General features: G+C 37.1%; 1 protein-coding gene and 1 long non-coding RNA gene across 2 annotated transcripts in view; both read right to left on the reverse strand.

Annotated features, from left to right (window-relative positions):
- Positions 1-2,478: 2,478 nt before the first annotated feature.
- On the reverse strand, positions 2,479-6,364 carry LOC136374143 (uncharacterized). Its single transcript, XR_010745842.1, has 2 exons — positions 6,209-6,364; positions 2,479-4,977 (listed from the first exon to the last, which is right to left on the reverse strand). It is a non-coding gene; the product is annotated as an uncharacterized lncRNA (long non-coding RNA).
- Positions 6,365-6,516: 152 nt separating this feature from the next.
- The window catches only part of PTAR1 (protein prenyltransferase alpha subunit repeat containing 1), a 30,628-nt gene continuing 16,635 nt past the window's right edge, over positions 6,517-20,509 (reverse strand). Inside the window, exons 4-7 of the mRNA XM_066339362.1 lie at positions 19,004-19,108; positions 15,927-16,140; positions 7,607-7,923; positions 6,517-7,052 (exon numbers count right to left, since the gene is read on the reverse strand). Of these exons, the coding sequence (XP_066195459.1) occupies positions 6,704-7,052; positions 7,607-7,923; positions 15,927-16,140; positions 19,004-19,108 (985 nt within the window). The 3' untranslated portion in view covers positions 6,517-6,703. The remainder of the gene's footprint in view (positions 7,053-7,606; positions 7,924-15,926; positions 16,141-19,003; positions 19,109-20,509) is intronic.

Below are 20,509 nucleotides of genomic sequence, written 5' to 3' on the forward strand. Positions count from 1 at the left end.
GACCCTGCTAGACTCAGACTCAGGACAGGTCATCTATGGAGGAATCTGTTAGCAGATAGCCAAATGTGGGTGGTTTTTGCAGTGTTCACAGGACATACATACAGTTCCACCATTCACTCACACATACATGCACACTTATTGTGGGAGAATAAATACAGATAATTTATTCATAGAGAAATTCTCTACAGATAAAAAAAAAAAAAAAAAAAAAAATCCCCGTCTGACAGGAATTCATCCTATGACAAATCAAGACCAGTAAAGAACAAACTTAATGCCTTACATTCACTATCCTGTAGAACACTGGTCATTTAGCAGATTACTTTCCAGTATCTTACTGTCATGTCATAATTTTAGTCTTTCTGCTACAAAAATTTATTATTTATCTAATTTATCTTGGAAATCTACATAAAATTTACAATGGCCACAACTGTGCATCTGAGAATTTTTCATAGAAAAAATATGCAAAATACTATGTTTAAAACTAGTTGTATATCCCCCTAATAAGAAAGCTATGAGAATTAAATACCTTTGCACATATCTTGATACAATAAACATTTCCCTACATAGAATAGTACTTTGATGAACATGATGGTGTTACAAAATTAGTTTACAGTGTTCACTTGAACAACTGTAGTGCAGTCACTACCTTGGGTACTAATGCTACTTAAAAACTTTTAAGACATCTATTATTTTGATTATATGAAAGTCATGAGATTATATGAAGTGTGTTTCCAAGCACACTTTCCAGAATGACTACCCAGTTTTAAATGTAGCCATTTCAAAAAAGAAAAACCGGTACAAAAGGGAATGAACACAGTACGTATATTTTGCTCTCTAAAAACAAATTCTGGTACCTCATATCATCTGTGTGATTTTTTTTCAACAACAGGTTAAAAAACCCCACATTATTTTATCTACTCATTACATGCAGCCATTCAGGAAATCTTACCATATTAATGATGTACCAGTTTCATAACTTTATTCACAATGAACAGACATGTGTACCTCATCCAAGAGAGGCTCTTTGTTTAACCATAATTATATTCCATTCAGAAAATATGCACCTCACTGTGGGTTCTCCCCACCTCTGTCTATAAAGTAGGATGTACAACAAGTTCCAGATGGTGCAGATAAAGAAATCTAACAAACCAGACTTCACTTAAGAGTTCTGTTTTCCAGAATAACTCTGCTGCATGTAAGAGTTTGACAGCTATCAAAAAAGATTTAGCATTCAGAATCCTAACAAAAGGTGTTTAAATATTGAATCTAAGACTTATGGTGCATCAACACAGATGGTGTAAAAAGCTTCCCCATCATTACAACAAACCTTGAGATACTAACTACTCTACTGAATACTACTAGGAAACTCAGAGAAAAAATCCAACAATTGTCAAGAGCTTCCTGCAAGACTGCAACAGCAATTCAAGATACAGAATAACAGTTTGAAGCAGATGCGATGGTGAGGTCTACTGTACATTACTGGGTACAGTGTTGGTATTGGCATGTGGTAGATTATAAAACACTATGCTAGAAAAAAAAAATTCAAAGTCAGTTATTACATGTTTAGGTTTTTTTTCTTTTTAATCAATAATTATAAACTGTAAAAATGCACCCTAACTCACTACAATAGACTATGCCCTGAGAAGTAATATTACACACTAAGCAAAAGCCACTAGGAAGTGTCAGGTCTGCAGGTCAAAAATGTAACATATGGAATTCTCTGGAAGCATATTTCCTCAATTTTTCAGCAACAGAGTTGCTTCTTCAGAGGAAAAAACTAATGAAAATTTATGCTAATTCTAATTTTTCCAACTTTCACTACAAGATTCTTTTTTCCTTTCTCCTTCAAACTCTCCCTGGAAAACTTGATAAACATTGATAAAGCTCTTGCTTTTCACATCTGAAAGAGGATATAGGCCTAGCGTGAGGTTCTGAAATAACTGAGCCTGATGAACTACACTTAAGAACATCAGTCAAAGTACTTTTAGGGAGGTAGTCAGAGTTACTCGAACACAAAGTTAGGCCACCTCACTAATGCTTTGCTACATTCTTCTTTGCTGGTTGGAAGAACAGAGAAGAGGCTGAGAAGAAACATACCTCTGAGTGCACAATGAAAATTATCATAGACAGGGACACTGAACTTCCTTTGAAAATAATTGAATGTGAAATGCCTTTGAGAACTGGTGAGTTACACCCTTTTCTTTGTATCTGACACTGATAAAACAGTAAGATCTAATTATACATATCTCTCATCACCTAGTGAGTGCAAAGATGCATTTAGAAGAGACATCTACACTTCAGTGTCAGTTCACTGCTTTTTCCAAAATGGCTCTACAAGATACAATTCAGCAGTTGTGGGTTTTTCTCCCCACATTGTAAGTGCAACGGTTCACGTACTAGATTAAAAAAAAACAACAACCCAACCAAAAAAAAGCACTCTCCCCTTACAGAAGGCAAAACAAAACTAAGCAAAGAACAACTTGTCCAAAAATTTAATCATCAAATCCCTAAAGACTCACAACTTAAATTATTCTCTGGTACTCACATTTTACTCAGTGTATTACATGTTTTTGAAAAAGTATACTTTTTGAGTCTGGTTATGCAGACAAACCTTTCCAAAACCCTTTGTTTCTTTTCATCAATATTATACAGTACTGTTTTAAAAATTCATTAACTATCTACTTAGGAAAAAATAAATCACTCCTGTCCATAAAGTCTAGCTACACATTCTAAATTAAGCAGCACTAGAACATAACTGGAAATGCCACAAATTTTGATTATAACAAAAAACCTTAAGCTTTCTCACTATATTATCACTTTGCTTATTTGTCTTAAAGCAAATTACATACAAGGTAATTAATCAAATAATATAAACTGACAAGTTCGTTTATCCCCTATTTAAACGACACATGGATTTTGTTGTATAAAGAATATGTAAGCAGTATATAAAACACAAATATGCGAACATGAGTACATTAAGAATATTAATCAGAGCAGCTATAACAATGCATTTCAATAACTTCATACAAGTTTGTTATTATAGCTATCTTTAATGCTGCATTTCTCCAGTGACTGTAACACACAAGACAAACAAAAAGCCAGTGAAGTAACAGTTACTGTATTTAGCAGCTGAGAATTTACCACTTAAAAACATGATTCCTTCTATTCCAAATTCTGTAGTTTAAAATTACATTTGTTCCTCGAAACCCTTTGTTTCTAGTACAAACAAATTTCTACAAAGACTAATCCAGTGAACAAAAAGAATCAATTCAAATGACAAATAATACTACAGCAGAAGACAAAATTAGGAAAGATGCTGAACTTTACATGAAGATGTTTACAGGTGTAAAAAAGTTTGATTTTCTATTTGAAGTAACTTCAGAGAGTAAGAGCCTTGTATTCTGCAGCTTCTGCTGGACATTTTCTCTTCAGGAATATCCACTGACTAAACTTTTAGTCTCTGATCTCTGAAACACAAACAGCTGAAATGCCTTATGTAAAGTAGCCATACTCAGTATGTTAACTACCAATGGCATAAAGCCACTTTGTTTTTTTCAAGCAGTCCCCAAATGGGACTCTGCAGTAACACCACGTGGTCAGACAGGTACGCAAAGATCATAGTTACAGAACTTCACATAAGTTCTGAGCCTAATGCAGGATGTCAGAAGTATCTTTTCAATCGTTTCATGCATAAGGCTTCAGGGCATTGACAGTATGAAGCAATTTAAATATTATTTTCCTTTTTAATATAATTTATATTGTTACCACTAAAAAATTAATGCTTGTATTTAACAACTTACTGTTTGCATTTCTTTCAAACAGAAAAATATGACTTGTTTCAATTCCACTGTTTTGTTTTCAGGTCTGCAAACGTTTCTACATGTAACTATTCTAACTGGATTTTAAAAAATGAAGTGCAGAGGAATATTTCCATCAGGTGCAGACTTTAAAGATCCACATTTATGAGTTATACTACAGATATCGGTGTTTTGCAAAAGTAGTAAGAATATCAGCACCATCTTTAGTCAGAGTTCTCAGAGTATTTTCTGAGTACTAAAATTCAATGCAACTCTATTCAGTTATATAGGACCAAATCTTGTCATTCTACAAGACTGCATCCTTTGTGCTGATATTAATAGGAACTATGAACATGTATATGAGAGCACCTGTTTAAATGTTTATGATGTCAAGTTCAAAAGCACAGAACTTCCACAGTACAACTCTAAGAATACTAGCCAAGATTCCAGATTATAGTCTGGAGGAACTATATAATGAGTTTCAAGTCAGATTCTAATATTAGTATTTTCTTCTGAAAGCCTCTGTCATTCCATTGCAAGAAGAGAAAAACTCTTCCATTTCACAGTTCAAGAACTGTTCCTCAGCATGAGCCCACTCCTGAAATTGCTCCTATCACTAGTATTTTTCTGAGAAATATGTCATTTTTACTAAGGTAAACAGAACATACAACTACATTACTAAGTAATCTAGGACCAAGAACCTGATCTTTAATACATTGCCCCCCTTGACTTCACACTTTCCAGATTCATACATGGGAATACATTAACTGTATTAATGGGATACAGTTGATCAAGCTGATCCAGGCTACTATACATACTTTATTGTATCATCCACATTCAATAAACATCAGGTCCCTTGGGATGTGTAAAAGTTCTTGCTAAAGTTAAGTTCTTAAGTTCAGACTCCTGTTTGTACTTAACAGACCCAACTGTCAAGTGATCACTGAGGCAACATCTTATGACAAAACGATCATCTCAAGCCAATCCCACACATCCTTCAGACAACAATTATGTTCTTCTGCAACTAAAACCATCAACCAAACCACCACAGCATCCCATAGCACCTCAAAGCTAACAACCATGTAATACATCCATACCTATGGAGAAGCGTGGATGCCCTCTGAGACAAAGCTTTGACACTGAGATAGATGCTCAAGCCTAGATCAGTATTATCTATGTACTGTAAACAGAACAGTGTACATTTAGAAATGTCATTGTTAGTTACTTTGTGCCTGAAATAAATCATGAACGTACTTTCAAAGACTGGAGGTGGTCTGTTTTCATTTTGAAATGCAAGAGTAAACTTCATTCATCAAACTACTTAGAAGTGCATAAACTTCACATTCTGAGCACTTTTTTGATTCAAAGTGACACTTTTTGAGCAGGCTACCTGTGTTTTTTCCTCCGTCATTGTTTCTCTCTCTGCCCAACAGAAACAGTATCTTGAAACTTACAGTCAAGAGGCATTTGGGGCAGGAGATAAATAAAGCAATTATGGCAAGAACACTAACTTGAAAATCTAATCCCCCAGAGAATAGTCTTTTAAAAAAGAGGCAATGTTGTCATTGTATAGACTTCTACAGTTGTAGAATGTTTCCCCCGGGTCTGTGAACCAGCACAATTCTACTAGTGTAAAAAATCCCTTTTAGAGACAAGTTCTAAGGAAATGACAAAATATACCATTCATATTTGATTTCAAATTCCCTTAAAATTTACAGCTATGTAAACAGAGATGTATGGTTGGAGTAGAGCTCTTCCGTAAGAGTAAAAAAGGAAAAAATATCCCCAAACCCAAAGCAGCTCTTAAAAAAAAAATAACAAAAACAAAAACAAAATGGAAGAGTTAGCTTCCTCCTAGTTGTCACTTTTTTTAACTGTATCATCTCAATGATCAGTTGGAAGAGCTACTTTTTACTCCATTCAATACTGGACTTGTACTGTCCAGACTTGTACTATCCCTTAACCAGGGACGTGGTTAAGTACAAGTTACCAATCTGTGATCTAGGAGGGTGTGGACAATTTGTAGTGTAAATAAGACATTCAGAAATGCATATCAAGTGTGATTAATTCTGGATTGTTAAGATAAAATAAAGAAACCAACAGTAAGGAAGAAATGAACGTAAAGTAGTCTGTTTTATAATAGCTATTGCCAAATAGAGCCACATACATCTCTGACTGTGGGTGAACATGTGTTTGAACTATTTTCCGCCACATTTTCCTGTATCTGCTTATCAAGATTTCAACCTCATAGACCTTCCTATCAAGCTAACATGACAATTAATAAGGAAACAAAACCCAGTTAAAACAGTAAAAGGCATAACACCATCAAAACTGTTACTGGAGCCTTCAGAACAAAATACTGTATTCTGGTGTTCTATCAAAGACTGCTATACAAAAATAATAGCACTCACCAAGATATAGTTTGGATCTAATAAGGTATTAGCATGATGCTATACAGGAGCAAACTGGGAATAGGTTTAACTGATACTGAGAGATTCTCCCATTCTTTTTTCAGACACTCTGTTTCACAAGCATTTCAAACTTTTTTCTTTTACCTCTTTTTTTTTTCTTTTTCTTTTTTTTTTTTTTTTAAATCAAATGATTCAGAGTCCACCTTAATGATGGAGGTAAAAAAAAAAAAAAAAAAGAAAGAAAATGTCATGGTTGGAAACTGATAAGAGGGATTTCTTAGAGAGATTAAGTAACAAACTGCACTTGCTAAATAAAAACATATGCCAGTTCTTTAATAAAGTGACAGACTTCTACTCTTAAAATTTAGCTTTAGGACTGACCATCAAAAGAGGGAGAAACACAGTTAGCTAACACTTGCAATCAAGACATGCATTTGTGTCTGGAAAGAGAATATTGCACTAACTGAAGAACCCTGAAAGCTTTAAATGCTTCCTTCACTGACCTAAAAAAGTAACTAACCATTTTCTATAAGCAGTAGCAAACCTGGCTTGGTCCACATCCCTACAAGTTGATAATACTTTATCAACAAACCGGTATTCCATTTCCGGACCAAGAGAGTCCTGTACAGGAGCACGCTTCAGGCGTTTTGTTTCTTGGGTATAACCTTGTTTGCTGCTGGATTCATTCAAACCATCAACATCCATAGCTTGTGCCATGTGACTTGTTGCAGGACTATGGTGGGAATTACTCAGACTTTCATCACTGCTGTCCACAGATGATACCACTGCACTCACAAGAGCAAGTTTGTTGCTTAAGTGCTGTTGAAGGTAGAATACACACCTTCTTCAAAGGAAAAGAAAAGAAGAAAAAAAGAAAGAAAGTCATACACTGAAAATAACCTGCTGTTGCTGCTGAACTGTTTAAATTCATTTGCCATCCGACCAGATTTCCCTCACAAACACAAAATCTGCTATCTCTGCGCACTCTGTATTAGAAACGGCTCTATGTCACTTTGGCAAGTCTACTGTTACCTAGTTAAGAACCTGCACCCAGCTAGTAAAGCAAACATTTTCTGCAGCCAGTCTTCTGTCTACATTTTGTTCATTTTTTGTTTAAACATTTGAAGTCGGAGGAGGCTCATTTAACAGCATCTTGTGTCTCTTGCACAATTTCTAGGGACAAGCAGAGCTTATACTGCAAGACATTTAAGTCAAATCAAATTTCCCACACAATAGTTCTAATTATGCTCTTGAACATTTTCCAAAGGCTTAATACATAGTAGCTTAAAAATCTTTTATTGAGTGGCACTTCCTAAAATCAGAACAATTTGTTTGGAAATACCATGTGAAGAATCATCCACAAATCAGAAGGAAACACTTTTGACCAAATCCTCTTACCTATGACTCCACAAGGTTTCATGCCCTGGATAATTATCAATCAGTTCACTGCAGAGTTCCATCTCTTCATCTAAACAGCGGGGGAGATCCACGTTTTGCTCCTCTGCACAGGCAGCTTCTGTCCTTGCACTCCCTTCCTCCTTCTGAAGGCTAGGATTTTGTTCATTTACCATTTGATTTTGTACCAGTATGCTGTTGTCAGTCACCCTTCTGCATATCAAGGAATTGAGTAAGAACTGGCGGTAATGAAATCCACTATGGTCTGAGACATGCATGGATACCCAATATTTAGTGGATGAAAGTTCATCAAGGAGAACCTGAAACAAAAAGCAGGGACAATTATCAACCAGTATAAAGGACAAACTTACTGTTTCTCTAATAGGGTAATCTCTTTGGATGATTTCAGCTGCTGTGGTAATGATTTAAGAATACACAGAAAAATTAACTACCACTGAGCCTTTTCTACTGTGTGCTGAAAAGCATCTTGGCATTCCTGTAAAAAAAGAAAGTAGTATTTCTTCCAAACTCTGAAAAGGCAGTTTTTTCAGAAACCTGCCCACAAGCTGAGTGGGAAAAAAAATCAAAACCACTTCTGATATGAAATAAGCAGTGGTTTAAGTGGTTATTACTAACCATCTCAAAATTGTTAGTAATAAATACTGTTTAGAGGGGGCACAAACTACACTGCTATTAGCTTTACAAATTTTACTTTTTTCCCCCCAGTGGACTGTGGGTGTCAGAAGGAGGGTGAGTGTCTAAAAAGGAAAAATCTCAAACTTAATTTACACCTTCATTTTCCTCATGACAGAATGTCAACCATAACATTATGTTAAAAGTCCTAGAGCATGTGAAATATTTGTCCATAATCAGGTTGCTTGATTTTACTACTGAAGAATGCCCAGAAAGTCTTTCACAACAGTTCCGGTAAATACTTAAATTGCCAACTGTAGCTCTGATTTTAACACTGCTGGCTCCTGTAAATTGTCTCTTAATTCTGAGCACTTTTAAACCTTCAAAATTGATTTCTGGAGAGAAATGCAAGTTTGGTTCCCAGACAAAGCATTTACTTTGCTTTGCTTTCTGTTAGAGCCAGTGGTTTGTTTTTTTCACAGGCCTTAACCTCTTTCCTCACACTGCTTCTCCTCCAGAGCCTCAACCATCCAAAGATATCAAAACTACCTTTTACATTTACTTCTACAGACTTTTGGAAGTAATCTTAACAATCTTACAGTATATTCTTGCTTTTAATCTCTTCTCCTAAGCTACCTACATGACTTAAGAGGACCAGCTGATGCAAAACAAGGTAGAAGTCTTCTACCTTTCATAGGCAGTAGTCTTTCTTTTAGATACTGCAGCACAAAAGCCACAGCCTCTCACAAAGAAAACCATGGAAACACAAAAGGCTAGCAATACAGCTTTTCTGGAGCAAATACAATGCAAACAGTGTCTTCTACCTAAGAGAGTCAACATGTTTTTCTAAATCTTGCCGACAGATTTAGAAAATGTTCCTTTTAGAGATCAGCAAACTGAAGTGGAGTATTAAGTAACAGTCCACACACAGGGCTCTTAAAGGGGCCCAAATTCCATGTCTAGATTTGCACTTTAAACCATAAGATCAGCTTTTCCTATCTTCATAGAATTGAGCTAACTTTTGAACTTCAAAATTCAGAAGTCTATTAAGAACAACAAAAGGCTCAGAAAAATCAGATCAGCCTTTATTTAGCTGTGACTGATACTACACACATTTATGCTCTACTGAGACCTTGGAAGAATGAAATTCACTTAGCTGAAATGTTTATAACCTACGAATTTACAGGGGAACATCTGAATTACGCATTTTAACTCCTTGTACAAAGGGAACAAAATTATTCCCAGCATCACTCTTTACCTGAACCAGAACACCTCTTTTAAAAAAGCAATACAGAAGACTGCCATGAACACTTCTTGAGATCTACAAAAATAGAGCCTCCTATCTAGGAACCTCAGAGTACCAGCGGAAGATGCTTCTAACAACTAGAAGTAAAAGAAAAAGCCAGCTAATGTCTGAATATTGAGAAGTTCTTTCTTACAAAGCCAGCTTTCTCCATTTCCATCTGTGGGGATGGGCGGAGCCCCGGCTGCTCTGCCCTGGTGGGAGCTAAGCTGAGGAGTCAAGGAAGAATTTCGCAACTTCACCCAGAGCCCCTAAGACAAAGACAAACCTCCTAGCCACGGCAACCTGTCCGGAGACCCACAAGCCCCCTCGAGATTTATGCAGATCTGCTACAATTGATTGGTTCTGTACCCTTTTCCTTCCACCCTGGTGTCCCATAAAAACCCCTGGGCTTCCTCTGGTCGGCAGAGGTTCCCCGTCCCTGGACCCCTTTCGCTGGTACCCTCTCAATAAAGTACCACCTGCGGAAATTCCACACGAGACCTCTCTCTCTCTCACCCAAACCGGCTAAAAGAGGGGCTAACTCACAAGGGCATGAGCTAAGAGCACTGAGCTGAAATCACTGAAAGCTGAAATCACTGAACTGAAAAATCACTGCTCTGCCCACCAAATGAGAAGCCCCTCTGCCAGCTGAGGAGCGCCCTGACCCCCCAAGGAGCTGTTTCTAGCGAGACATCCTTTGGGGTGGCTGTGGCTCTCTGGGTCCCAAGCGGCGGACCCCATCCACCAGCTGGGATATCCATCTATATCCATAAGCCCTTGTACAAACCCTTTGCCACTGTTCTGTTTAGAAAGAGGAAACTATATGAAAATACCTCCCTCCCCACTCTGGACAGCTGCTTTTCTACCTCTATGGTGAGCTGACGATCATGGAACTGACATCCTCCCCCTGAATGAGACATGCTTGGTGACTTTTTTCTCAACCTCTAGGTCTCCACTCCCTCTTACACCCTCCCTGATCATGTGCTCACTTGTTTTAGAGGGCTTTTCCAACCCCTGTAAACTGCAGACCAAAACTTCCTCCATGGTCTGGGACACTAAGGAAATGAAAAGGAACTCAGGAAACAAACTTTTAAGGATAACCAGATAAATATAGCAATGTCCACTTGCAGAAACTAGTACCTTTGAAGACTCAGTCATCTAAGAAAAAGCCAAGGCCTTACTGAGGATGGCTACAAGAAAAACTACTTTATGTCTCATGAATGTCTTCTCTTCTGGGCAACACACAAGAGAAGTGCTGCCTCATGACAGTTATCCCACTACTTGTTTGCTTGCTTGTTTTATTGTAGAGCCTGATCAGTCAATCTCCATCCTTTAATTATGAAATTGAGCATTCCAATCTAAAGAAAACAAAAAAGTTTGTCAATCCTTTCTGAACTACATCCTATTGTTCTATCTGCATGATTTCACTGAAGCAACAGAGGTGTATGAATTTCAAGACTATACCCCCGCCACTCTCTGACCCTGGTTCTCTTAACTAATTACATATCCACCTTTTAGTAGGTATCTGGAGCCTATGACCTAACTACACTATCTAACTGTAAAGTCATGTGAGAAGGCTGAAATCAGGCTTTCTAAGGCAAGTATTCCAATACCAGAAATATTAGATTAATTTCAAACAATCTATTCTTGACAAATCTTTGATTTAATGTAATGAACACTATTTAAACACTACATAAACTTGCTAATGCCATTCAAATTCTGCATCTAGAACAAACTGAAATTTCTATATTGAAAGAAGGTAATGTTTTTGACTGTCTAGTGTAAGAAAGAAGAAACATCTACATTCTGTGAGAAAATCCTCCTACTGGGCCAAAACTTTCTTCTCTAGCATTTTAAATCTTTTTCTCAGAGCTTGAGCTGAGATTCAGTCTGCAGTAGCATTTGGATTATCAAACCAAAAGAAAAAGAATAGCCAAAAATCCTATTACAACAGCTGTCCTGGGTTGACTATGATGCCTCTGTATCAACAATCGTCTCTTCTGTGTGTGCTCTGTGTTGTGTTCTGTACCTTTAACAGTGGTTCTGAGGGTGAGCAGGGAAGAAGATGCGCGCAGTTTGTTTTTGAAAAGTGTTCACTCTTCCACACTACTTTTTTTCCTTCCTCGGGATGGTATGTTTGTCGGATATTTCAGAGAGTTTTTTTTCTTTTTTTAGTTAGTTTAGCTAGCTGAGGTAATGAAGCTTCCTGGACTGTTTTTCTCTCTTTTTCTTGGGACTGTTCAAGTCTGCTCTGGACTGAAAACTCAGAGAAGTCTCTGGAATCTGGCATCCGTGGGCCACCGGGGCCTGGACCTCGGCATTTTCCAGCACCAGAAAGACTGAAAGTAACTTCTGGTGAGAACCTCCTCAATTTGCCATCCCTCTTCAGAGCAGCAAGAGGTTTTGTTGTTTAATTTTCCCATCCCTCATGCCTGTGGGCATTTTGTTTGTTAAATAAATAGTTTTTTCCACTTTTCTCTGAGGAATTTTTTTTTCCCCTGGACCTGCTGGGGGTGGGGCCGTTTGGGTTTGCTCCCCAGAGGAACTCCATTCAGAGGCTTCCTCCCAAATTTGACCTAAACCAGGGCAACAGCCTACCTCTTGAAATCCTCCAAAGCAGGCCAACAGTTTTATTTCAATAATATTATTTATTTTAGTAATATAACTGTTTTGAGAAGTTGTATTTAAATGACAGTACAACACTCGATTTATGTTTCTGGGCCTCTCCTGCCTTGTACACTTCAAACTACAGGCAAAGTTTGTATCACTGCAGAAACACAGCCCTTAATAATATAGGTAGTCCTTAATTTCAGGCAACCTTTCAAGATCTAAATGGCCATAGATTCGGTGACTGTTTTATCTGCCCATTTTTCAGCATGGTTCCGGCCTTGCATTGTTGAAATTTATCATACTTTTCAGATACTACAATACAGAAATTGCTGCAGGTGGAACATGAGACAACAAGCCAGTAAACAACCTCTACAGAATGGTACGGACGGGGTCAGAAAAGCCAAGGCAAAGGTGGAATAGGACTTGGCAAGAGGCACAAAGAATAACAAGAAGGGATTATGTAAGTACATAAACTGCAAAAAAACCAAAAAACCAAGGAGTGTATACTCCCTGATAAGCAAGAATTGGTGGCAACTTATATTGAGAAGGATGAAGTACTGAGTTTTGTATCAGTCTTTCACTGGCTGAAGACTTCCCACTGCTCTCTAGTTCCTGATCCTCTAGATTCTTGTAGGGGGGAGCAAAGTCCTTCCCACTATAAGCAAAGAGCAGGTTCAGAACCACTTCAGGAAGCTGAACAGCCACAAGTCTACAGCATCTGAAGATCCACATTACAGAGTTCTGAGATAACTGTTTGATGTTGCCAAGCCACTGTCCATATCTGAAGTCACAGCGGCTAGGCAAAGTCCCCAGTGACTGAGAAAAGGCAAACACTACTCCCATTTTTAAAAAGAGGAGAAAGGAGGACCTGGGGAACTGGAAACTGGGAAGCCCCACCTGTGTGGTTGGCAAGATCATGATGCAGATCCTTCCAGAAGATATGCTAAGGCACATACAAGACAAGGAGGCAACATGAGGCAGCCAGCAATTGTGCCTGACCATTCTGGTAGCCTTCTATGACAGTGTGATAGCAGTTGTCAACAAGAGAAGTCCAATAGATGTCATTGATCTAGATGTGTAAGACATTTAATATGGGTTCCACATGACATCCTTATCTCCAAATGTGAGACAGATGGATTTGATGGAAAGTCTACTCAGTGGGTAAAGAACTGGCTGGATGGATGCAGCCAGAGGAGTGGTCAATGGCTCTATGTCCAGGTAAAGACTGGTGATAATTCCTTCAGGGCTGTGTTTTAGGACTGCTGCTCTTTAGTATCTTCTTCAACAACACACAAAATGGCAATAAGTGCACCCCCAGCACATTTGCAGATGACAGAGAGCAGAGCAGTGCAATACACACAACATGACAGGATGATAGGCAGGGAGATCTGGAGGAACTTGAGAAATGTGCCCATGAGTTCAACAAATCAAACTGCAAGGTGCTGCACTTGGGCTGGAGTAATGTGAGCACAAGCCTGGAAATGAATGAGAACAGTCCTGTGGAAAAGGACGTGGGAGTTCTCAGGATGAAAAGTTGGACAAGAGCCAGCAATGCCCACTTGCAGCCCAGAAAACCAACTGCATCCTGGATTGCATCAAAATCAATGTGGCCAGCAGGCTTTGCAAGAATGACAAAGATGCTCCAAGGACTGAGCACCTCTCCTATCATGACAGGCTGAGAAAGCTGGTGTTGTTCAGCCTGCAGAAGAAAAGGCTCTGTGGCGACTTCACTGTGGCCTCTCAGTACCTTATGAGGACTTACAAAAAGGAGGGAAAGGGATTTTTTATGTGGCTATATGATGCCTTAACAAGAAGTAATTGTTAATGAAAAGAGAGCAGGCATAGATTAGATATTAGGAAAGAAATTGTTTACTGTGAGGGTAGTAAGGCACTGAAACAGGTTGCCTGAGAGAGGCTGTAGATGCCCTATCCGTTGAAGTATTCAAGGCTGGGCTGGATGGAGCCCTGAGCAACCTGATCTAGTGAGTAGCATCCTTGCACATGGCCGGGTGGTTGGAATGAGATGGAGATCCCTCCCAATCCAAACCTTCTGTGATTTTATGAACCTGCATATTTTTGTGGAAATCTGTAATACCTGACTTTTCCCTGTTCTCGTTTCCTTTTCTCTTTCATCATATCTTGCAAATAATCACTGTATAGTTCTGCCTATTAAAGTTACCTAGAAATTTTATCACAAGTTTCTTGATGTCTTTTATGTTCCATACTTTTTCATAATTTTCATGTATCCCAAACATCTTCCACTAGGTCCTCTAGAGATGCAATGGTGCTGTTATGAAAAAAACCTAGAGCCAACTCAGAGGCTTCCCAACAGATTAAACACATTGGTGGAGGAACAACACCACCAGTGAAATTTTGCCAGCAGTAAGAGAAACCAGATGGACAACTCTAGACAAAAGTATCACTTCCACAGTCTTCATTCTAAAAAAATGTATCAGTTGGAGAAGTGGAATGGCAGGCAAAGTAAATGGACTTTGGAATGATCAAACAAATTTAAAATACTTCCTTCACAGGCATGTTTGTGATTTGTCACCAAATGCACTCCCAACTGACAATGAATAAACTCACTAGAATAATTCCAATCCTGCAGAAAGTTATTTTTTACAATGTAATTGTTTTTCTTTAATTAAATTAGTAAGGAATAGTGAGTGTAAAAAGCACTCAAGGTGTAACTGTGATCCTCAGACTACTGTTACCAGTACAATGGACACAGAGCTGTTTAGAACTTGTTTTAAGGCATAAAATGACTTAAAGATATTAAAGTTCCTGTTCTCTATTAATACAGACCTCTAACCCTAACTTCTAACCTCCAATCTATCTCAATCCTGCAATTGTTCTGAGTTTTCTGAAAGCTACCTTTTCATATAAACTTGCTAGGCAGATGAGTCCAAATTCTGCCCTGCCTCTGCAATGGACATAAAAATAATGGCTATATTGACACAACAATGTCCAGTAAGTTCCTCCTTTACAACCCTACACAGCAAAATGCAGTAGCTGCTGTTAAAAGTGAATGATGTCACTGCATCAACCTAATATTCACAAAGAATTCACCTAACCACTCAGAAAATACATTAGCACAAAACTGCCTAAATAAAATTAGACCATGTCACATTAATTAATTGAATTTTCTGCAGGTCTTGATGGTATAGATGCAAAACATTCAACACTGCATAGTGTCCTTGCTGTCCCTAAAATAGTTTAATCAGTTCCCAGTGTAAATGTTGTCAAAAAATACTGCTGGAAGTGAAGAAATTACAAGTTACAAACACTACTATGCATTCTCCAAAATTCCTGCTGTCTTTTCTCGATCCTTCAATATTATGGAACCACAGGTAAGCTGAATAAGGGCATGAAAACAATAATATTACATTATCAAAATAGTCCCTGTTACATCTTACATTTTTCCTCTGCTAGGAATTTCAAGACTAGTGCTGGAATAATTACATAGTTTCCCATTGCTTACTTCAACTCACACGGTCCCATCTATACTCTTCCCATATTAATAATATATGCATCAAGTACTAAGAGAGAAAAAGAACTTCGTACATAGGCAAGAAAAATGTGTTATTTCTGCTGAGCAGAACCTGCTTACACTGGAGAGAAAAATGCAAAACATACTCACTGAAAGATTTTGCCCACTTCTATAAAGCATTCTTAGCTACCTGTGATAAACTCACATGATACTCTTCCTTCACGTTATACAATCTGCTTTGCAAACCCAAAATTTGGGGTTTTTGGACAAGAAAATTTAAGAATTTATTCACTATTGTATTATACCTTGACAGTAAGCTTATCCAAATGCTGTAAAACCCAGATGCGATGGGACCAGGCATTGTAGTTGCTTGGATATCTACCAGCAGCTTCGGAGCAGACTTTCATTTCTTCCTGCACTAGTCGGTGAATTCTCTCCACAGGTGCTGCTCCCAAGTTTCCTTTAGTTGCAAGACTGGGCAAGGAGTTTTCCTGAATTAGTTGTTGGAGCACCCATCGTCTGGTTAAACAATGTGAAGTGTTAATGATGAGAGAGCAATTTTAAGAGGAAAAAATATGTTTTTTCATTTGCATAAATCAAATCTTATCTTTCAATTCCTATTCTCTGAACTACCCGGTAGCTAGGTATTGAGTGAGTAGTTAACAAGCATTCAAATGCTTGCTGTGCTAAAAGCTACTGCACAATGATGACACTCTCAACACACCTGTATCAGTTTGCTCAGTCTAAGTCTTGATCACGGCTACTTACAGCATAATAAAATGAAACAGAAGGAAACAGCAAATTTATGAAATAGTGCAAGCAGTGCGTCCATGAAATTTCTAATGGGCTCCTCTTTCCAAGTCTTGCATAGCACTAAAATGAAGTAGCCAAAGTGAGATAAAAAAGTGATTTGATAAAAGTGAGATAAAAAGGTGATTTGATAAAAAAAAAAACTCTGCTTAGTATCTTTTACATCTGACAGTACTGCACACTACAATTCAAATTGGTTTCTGTACATCACCAGCAGTAGCAAAGTTCAAAAAGGCTTATGGTTTCAAGGGTTATAGGTATAAGCAAAACAAATGTTTTTACTCATGAATGGCACATATTTGATTTCATGTGTCTGAGGTAAGCATAGATTCCCAGATGTCTTGTTCTTTTATTTTACTTTGGACAAAGCTTTAGTACTATTTTTAGAGGCAACCTCAATACTGCATTTGCAGCCACAACACAAAAGGGTTCTACAAAAATAGATTACAGATGTGTAAATTTTCACAGAGCAGCATATGTCAATGGAATTGCAATGGTCTAGTATGGAATGCTCTGGAGAGATGGACATCCTCTGGTGCGCAACATAGATGTTATCCTGTTTTGTACTGGCTCACATCAGTTCCAAAATCAATTAATTGCTGCTTTCAAAGGTGTCAAAATTTCTTTTAACTCCAGGCTAAAAGAAATCAATGAATAAAATACAAGTAATAAATTCACTTTCTTGAAAGAGAGAATTCTATTTTACAAGCCATATGTAAAATTATATATCTATATATATATAAATAGATAAGTCAACTATGTATTAAAAAAAATTTAACTCATCTGCTTTTTCTCTCATTGGAATACATTCATAATATGCTTGTTCCCTCATGGAACTTAATCTACATTGTATCTTTTTCACTCAGTTATCAAAAAAGCACGAAGTACTGGAAGCCAAGATTAAAGATAATTTATAAGAATGCAATTTTAAACTGACTGTGTTTCTCAGCAGAAAATTACAAGCAGTGTATGAACACTCTCTTGCTATATATCATTTGTTTAAAATTAATATGTACAGCTAAGCAAACCATGTTCTGACTGTTATGTTACAGTATTTTATGAAATGTGCTAATTTTGAAGACTTAACTTTTAATTCTTAAAAATGTCTTTGATCCAAACATCACTTTTTAGTATTTTTTTACTTCAGTTCACAGATATACAAGAAATGGAAAGTTCAAAAATAGTCTAGGAGAAAAAGCTCAATGAGCATTGTCATTTTTTTAACAAAAGGTATATATTATTTCATTAACATCAACTTCTGAGTAAAACCATAAAGACAAATTATTTCAACTCTGTAATTACTTCAGTTTCTTAAAATGAGCATGCTTTATAGAACAAGGAAATCTGATAAATTATATATGGAGGAGTGAGTGAAAAAACACAGACTTTATTGTCTCTGTGGCAAAAGCATCAAAAACCCCAAAAAATTAAATTAGAGCTACTTTCCAGACACCGCAATCACAACTTCAGAAGATGTAAAATATACTTCTGGAACCTGTTGAATATCACGGTATTATTTGGTTTTTATGCAAAATTTCCTCCAATTAATTTGAAGTCACTTTCATTTCTGCGTGTTCCTATTGCTCTTACAGTTCCTGGAATTACTACAAACAAATGAAGGATTGTTAAGTGACAACTGCACAATCAACAGACACACTGACTGTGTATGCACAAGATATATCTGAACCCCCAAAATAGACAGCAGGAGGTCATCTGACGAAATGAATGACAGGTATTTTGACATGTACAGTGAGTGTATCTGCCACTTATAAGAAAAACAATTTGGTTATGTTTTACTGAACTTTATTTCTAGCCCCATTATAGATTTTTGCATCTTCTGTCTGAAATTTAGTATCATGGGGGAACAGGAAACCCAAAATTAATCATTATGTTGATGTAGAGAAATATTTTTGAAAATCTTATTTTCTAACGTGTCTCAATCATGGCCAGCATATATCCAAACCCAAGCCAAACATTTGTGCCATCACCCTCAAATATACTTTTTAATGTAGGCAAGCGAGAGAAAGAAAAACACTAACTCTGGAGTTAAAGTTTTCAAACATGTGATCTGTTATAGTTAGAAATTATAAAAATAAATTCACCAAACTAAAAAGTCCAGTACTGACATGGAAAAGAACCCAGCTTTATTTATAAAGGTTGGCAGAATCTTCACTTTTTGAAATGCCCATAGACAAGCAATACAGTAGTAAGTTGGAGGGAAAGAAGAAACCTACAGTGCTCAAATACTTCCGAGTTGATGGAATTAGAATTTTCAGGTTGAGAATTTTAGGTGCTGCCAGACATGACAAACCTCTAAGGAAATTTAACCCCCATCTGAAGTTTATTTAAAAGCATGCAGCAGAAAAGGTGCATATGGTTTCAGTTATAATTGTAGAATATAGACATGTAGCTTCAAAAGCAAAGCACAGTATTCTGCAACAACTGGTTCAAAGAATCTGATATATTTCTAGATGTCATCCTGCACCTATGACCCTCCTTAACCCAATAACAGAAAATAAAATACCCCTAGGAAAAACATTAGAGTAGTCAATAGCAGGCAAAGGAAACCAACCTATGAATCCATGTTTCTGGACTCTTTGGGAACTTGGTTAATGCCAGTTTTCCAAGATGCAAATCTTTAAGTGGATTTAAAGTGCCAGACAGTATTAATTCTTTCCTACAAAAGATAAAATAAATCTGTGTGAATAGAAGTAATAACCTGAAAACAGAACATAATTCCCAATAACAAATTGCATGGCATCTCCTTTGTATCATAACAGAACTTCACTGTCAAACTACCAGAGTTTAAAAACCCTTTAGTGCATTAATCCACTCTACTATATATACAGATACACTATACATATGTGCACAAAAAACTTTATCTTAAGCTGAACACATCCGAACACATACAACCTATTACTTCTCAAACGTATCCAGAAATTTTTGAGTCTGCTACCAGTAGGGTTACATATATGAACAAACATCCCTTCCTGAAATTAAGCCTGTAGATCACTGTGTACATCTGAAAATACTCTTACACACAGCACTCCTCCACACTTACTTTTATTTTTTAAATATTGCTCAATATACAGTGTCAAGGTTCCCTAAATTTATAAAGAAAAGGGAAATATTCTGTGTAGAATGTTTTACAATCTTAACAAAAAGGCTGTAATTGTTCCATTTACTTAAATGTAAAATAATCTTTGGTTTAAAAAAAAAATCATTTGCCTGGACAAAATTTAATGTTTATCTGACACAACCCTTCCTAGAGGACCTCCCACAGACACAGCAAAATGAAAATCTGTACTTGGCCTTCTCACCTTTGCACAGAATTCCCTGTCCCTCACCCTCTTCTTTCTAGCTTTATAACTTATTGCCTGTCCTGAGCACGTTTGTAGACATCACCCCATCACTGGTTACTCCAAGGGCATTAGTCTTCATATCCTATTCTCGTTAGCAGGTAGAAGCTTTGAAGTAAAGATAGAATAAGTTCCAAAGTTACCATCTGCAGAAGCAAAACACACATTTCCCAGGATCTGCAGAAGTCACAACTGAAAACTTAAGAGAGCAAGAAGCAGAAGCAATTTTGCCATGGGTTTGGGTTTTGGTTTTTCTATAAATTTTCAATTCATCATAATAATAGGCATGGCACTAGTAAGTGAGGAGTAGATGATCAACTTTTTGAACAAAAGACCCCAGTGGGATGGGAAAAATATATTCTGGAAAGATCTGCTATCAAATAAGAAGGGAAAACTCCTCTGCAGTCTGATGCAGAAAACATAATGTTATCCTGAAGTTATGGCCAAGTGTCACAAACAAATTGATATTTCCTTTCTGTCTACATATTTTCTGTCTGACTTGGTAATTTTTAGTAGGAAACTGACTCCATCTGCTACTTTGGCTTTGTGCTGCTGTAATTGAAACTTAAAACCACAGTCAGGAACTAATGGTTGCAATACTAATAGTGAGCAAATATTATTTAAAATTGAAGCAGAGTGGGGAAATATTTAAATCATTATGGAAGTTTTGCTTCAGATAGCTACTGGAACATCTGTTTTTCTCCCAACTAAGTTCCAGC

Source organism: Sylvia atricapilla, chromosome Z (assembly GCF_009819655.1).
Source record: "Sylvia atricapilla isolate bSylAtr1 chromosome Z, bSylAtr1.pri, whole genome shotgun sequence".
Classification (NCBI taxonomy): Eukaryota; Metazoa; Chordata; class Aves; order Passeriformes; family Sylviidae; genus Sylvia; species Sylvia atricapilla.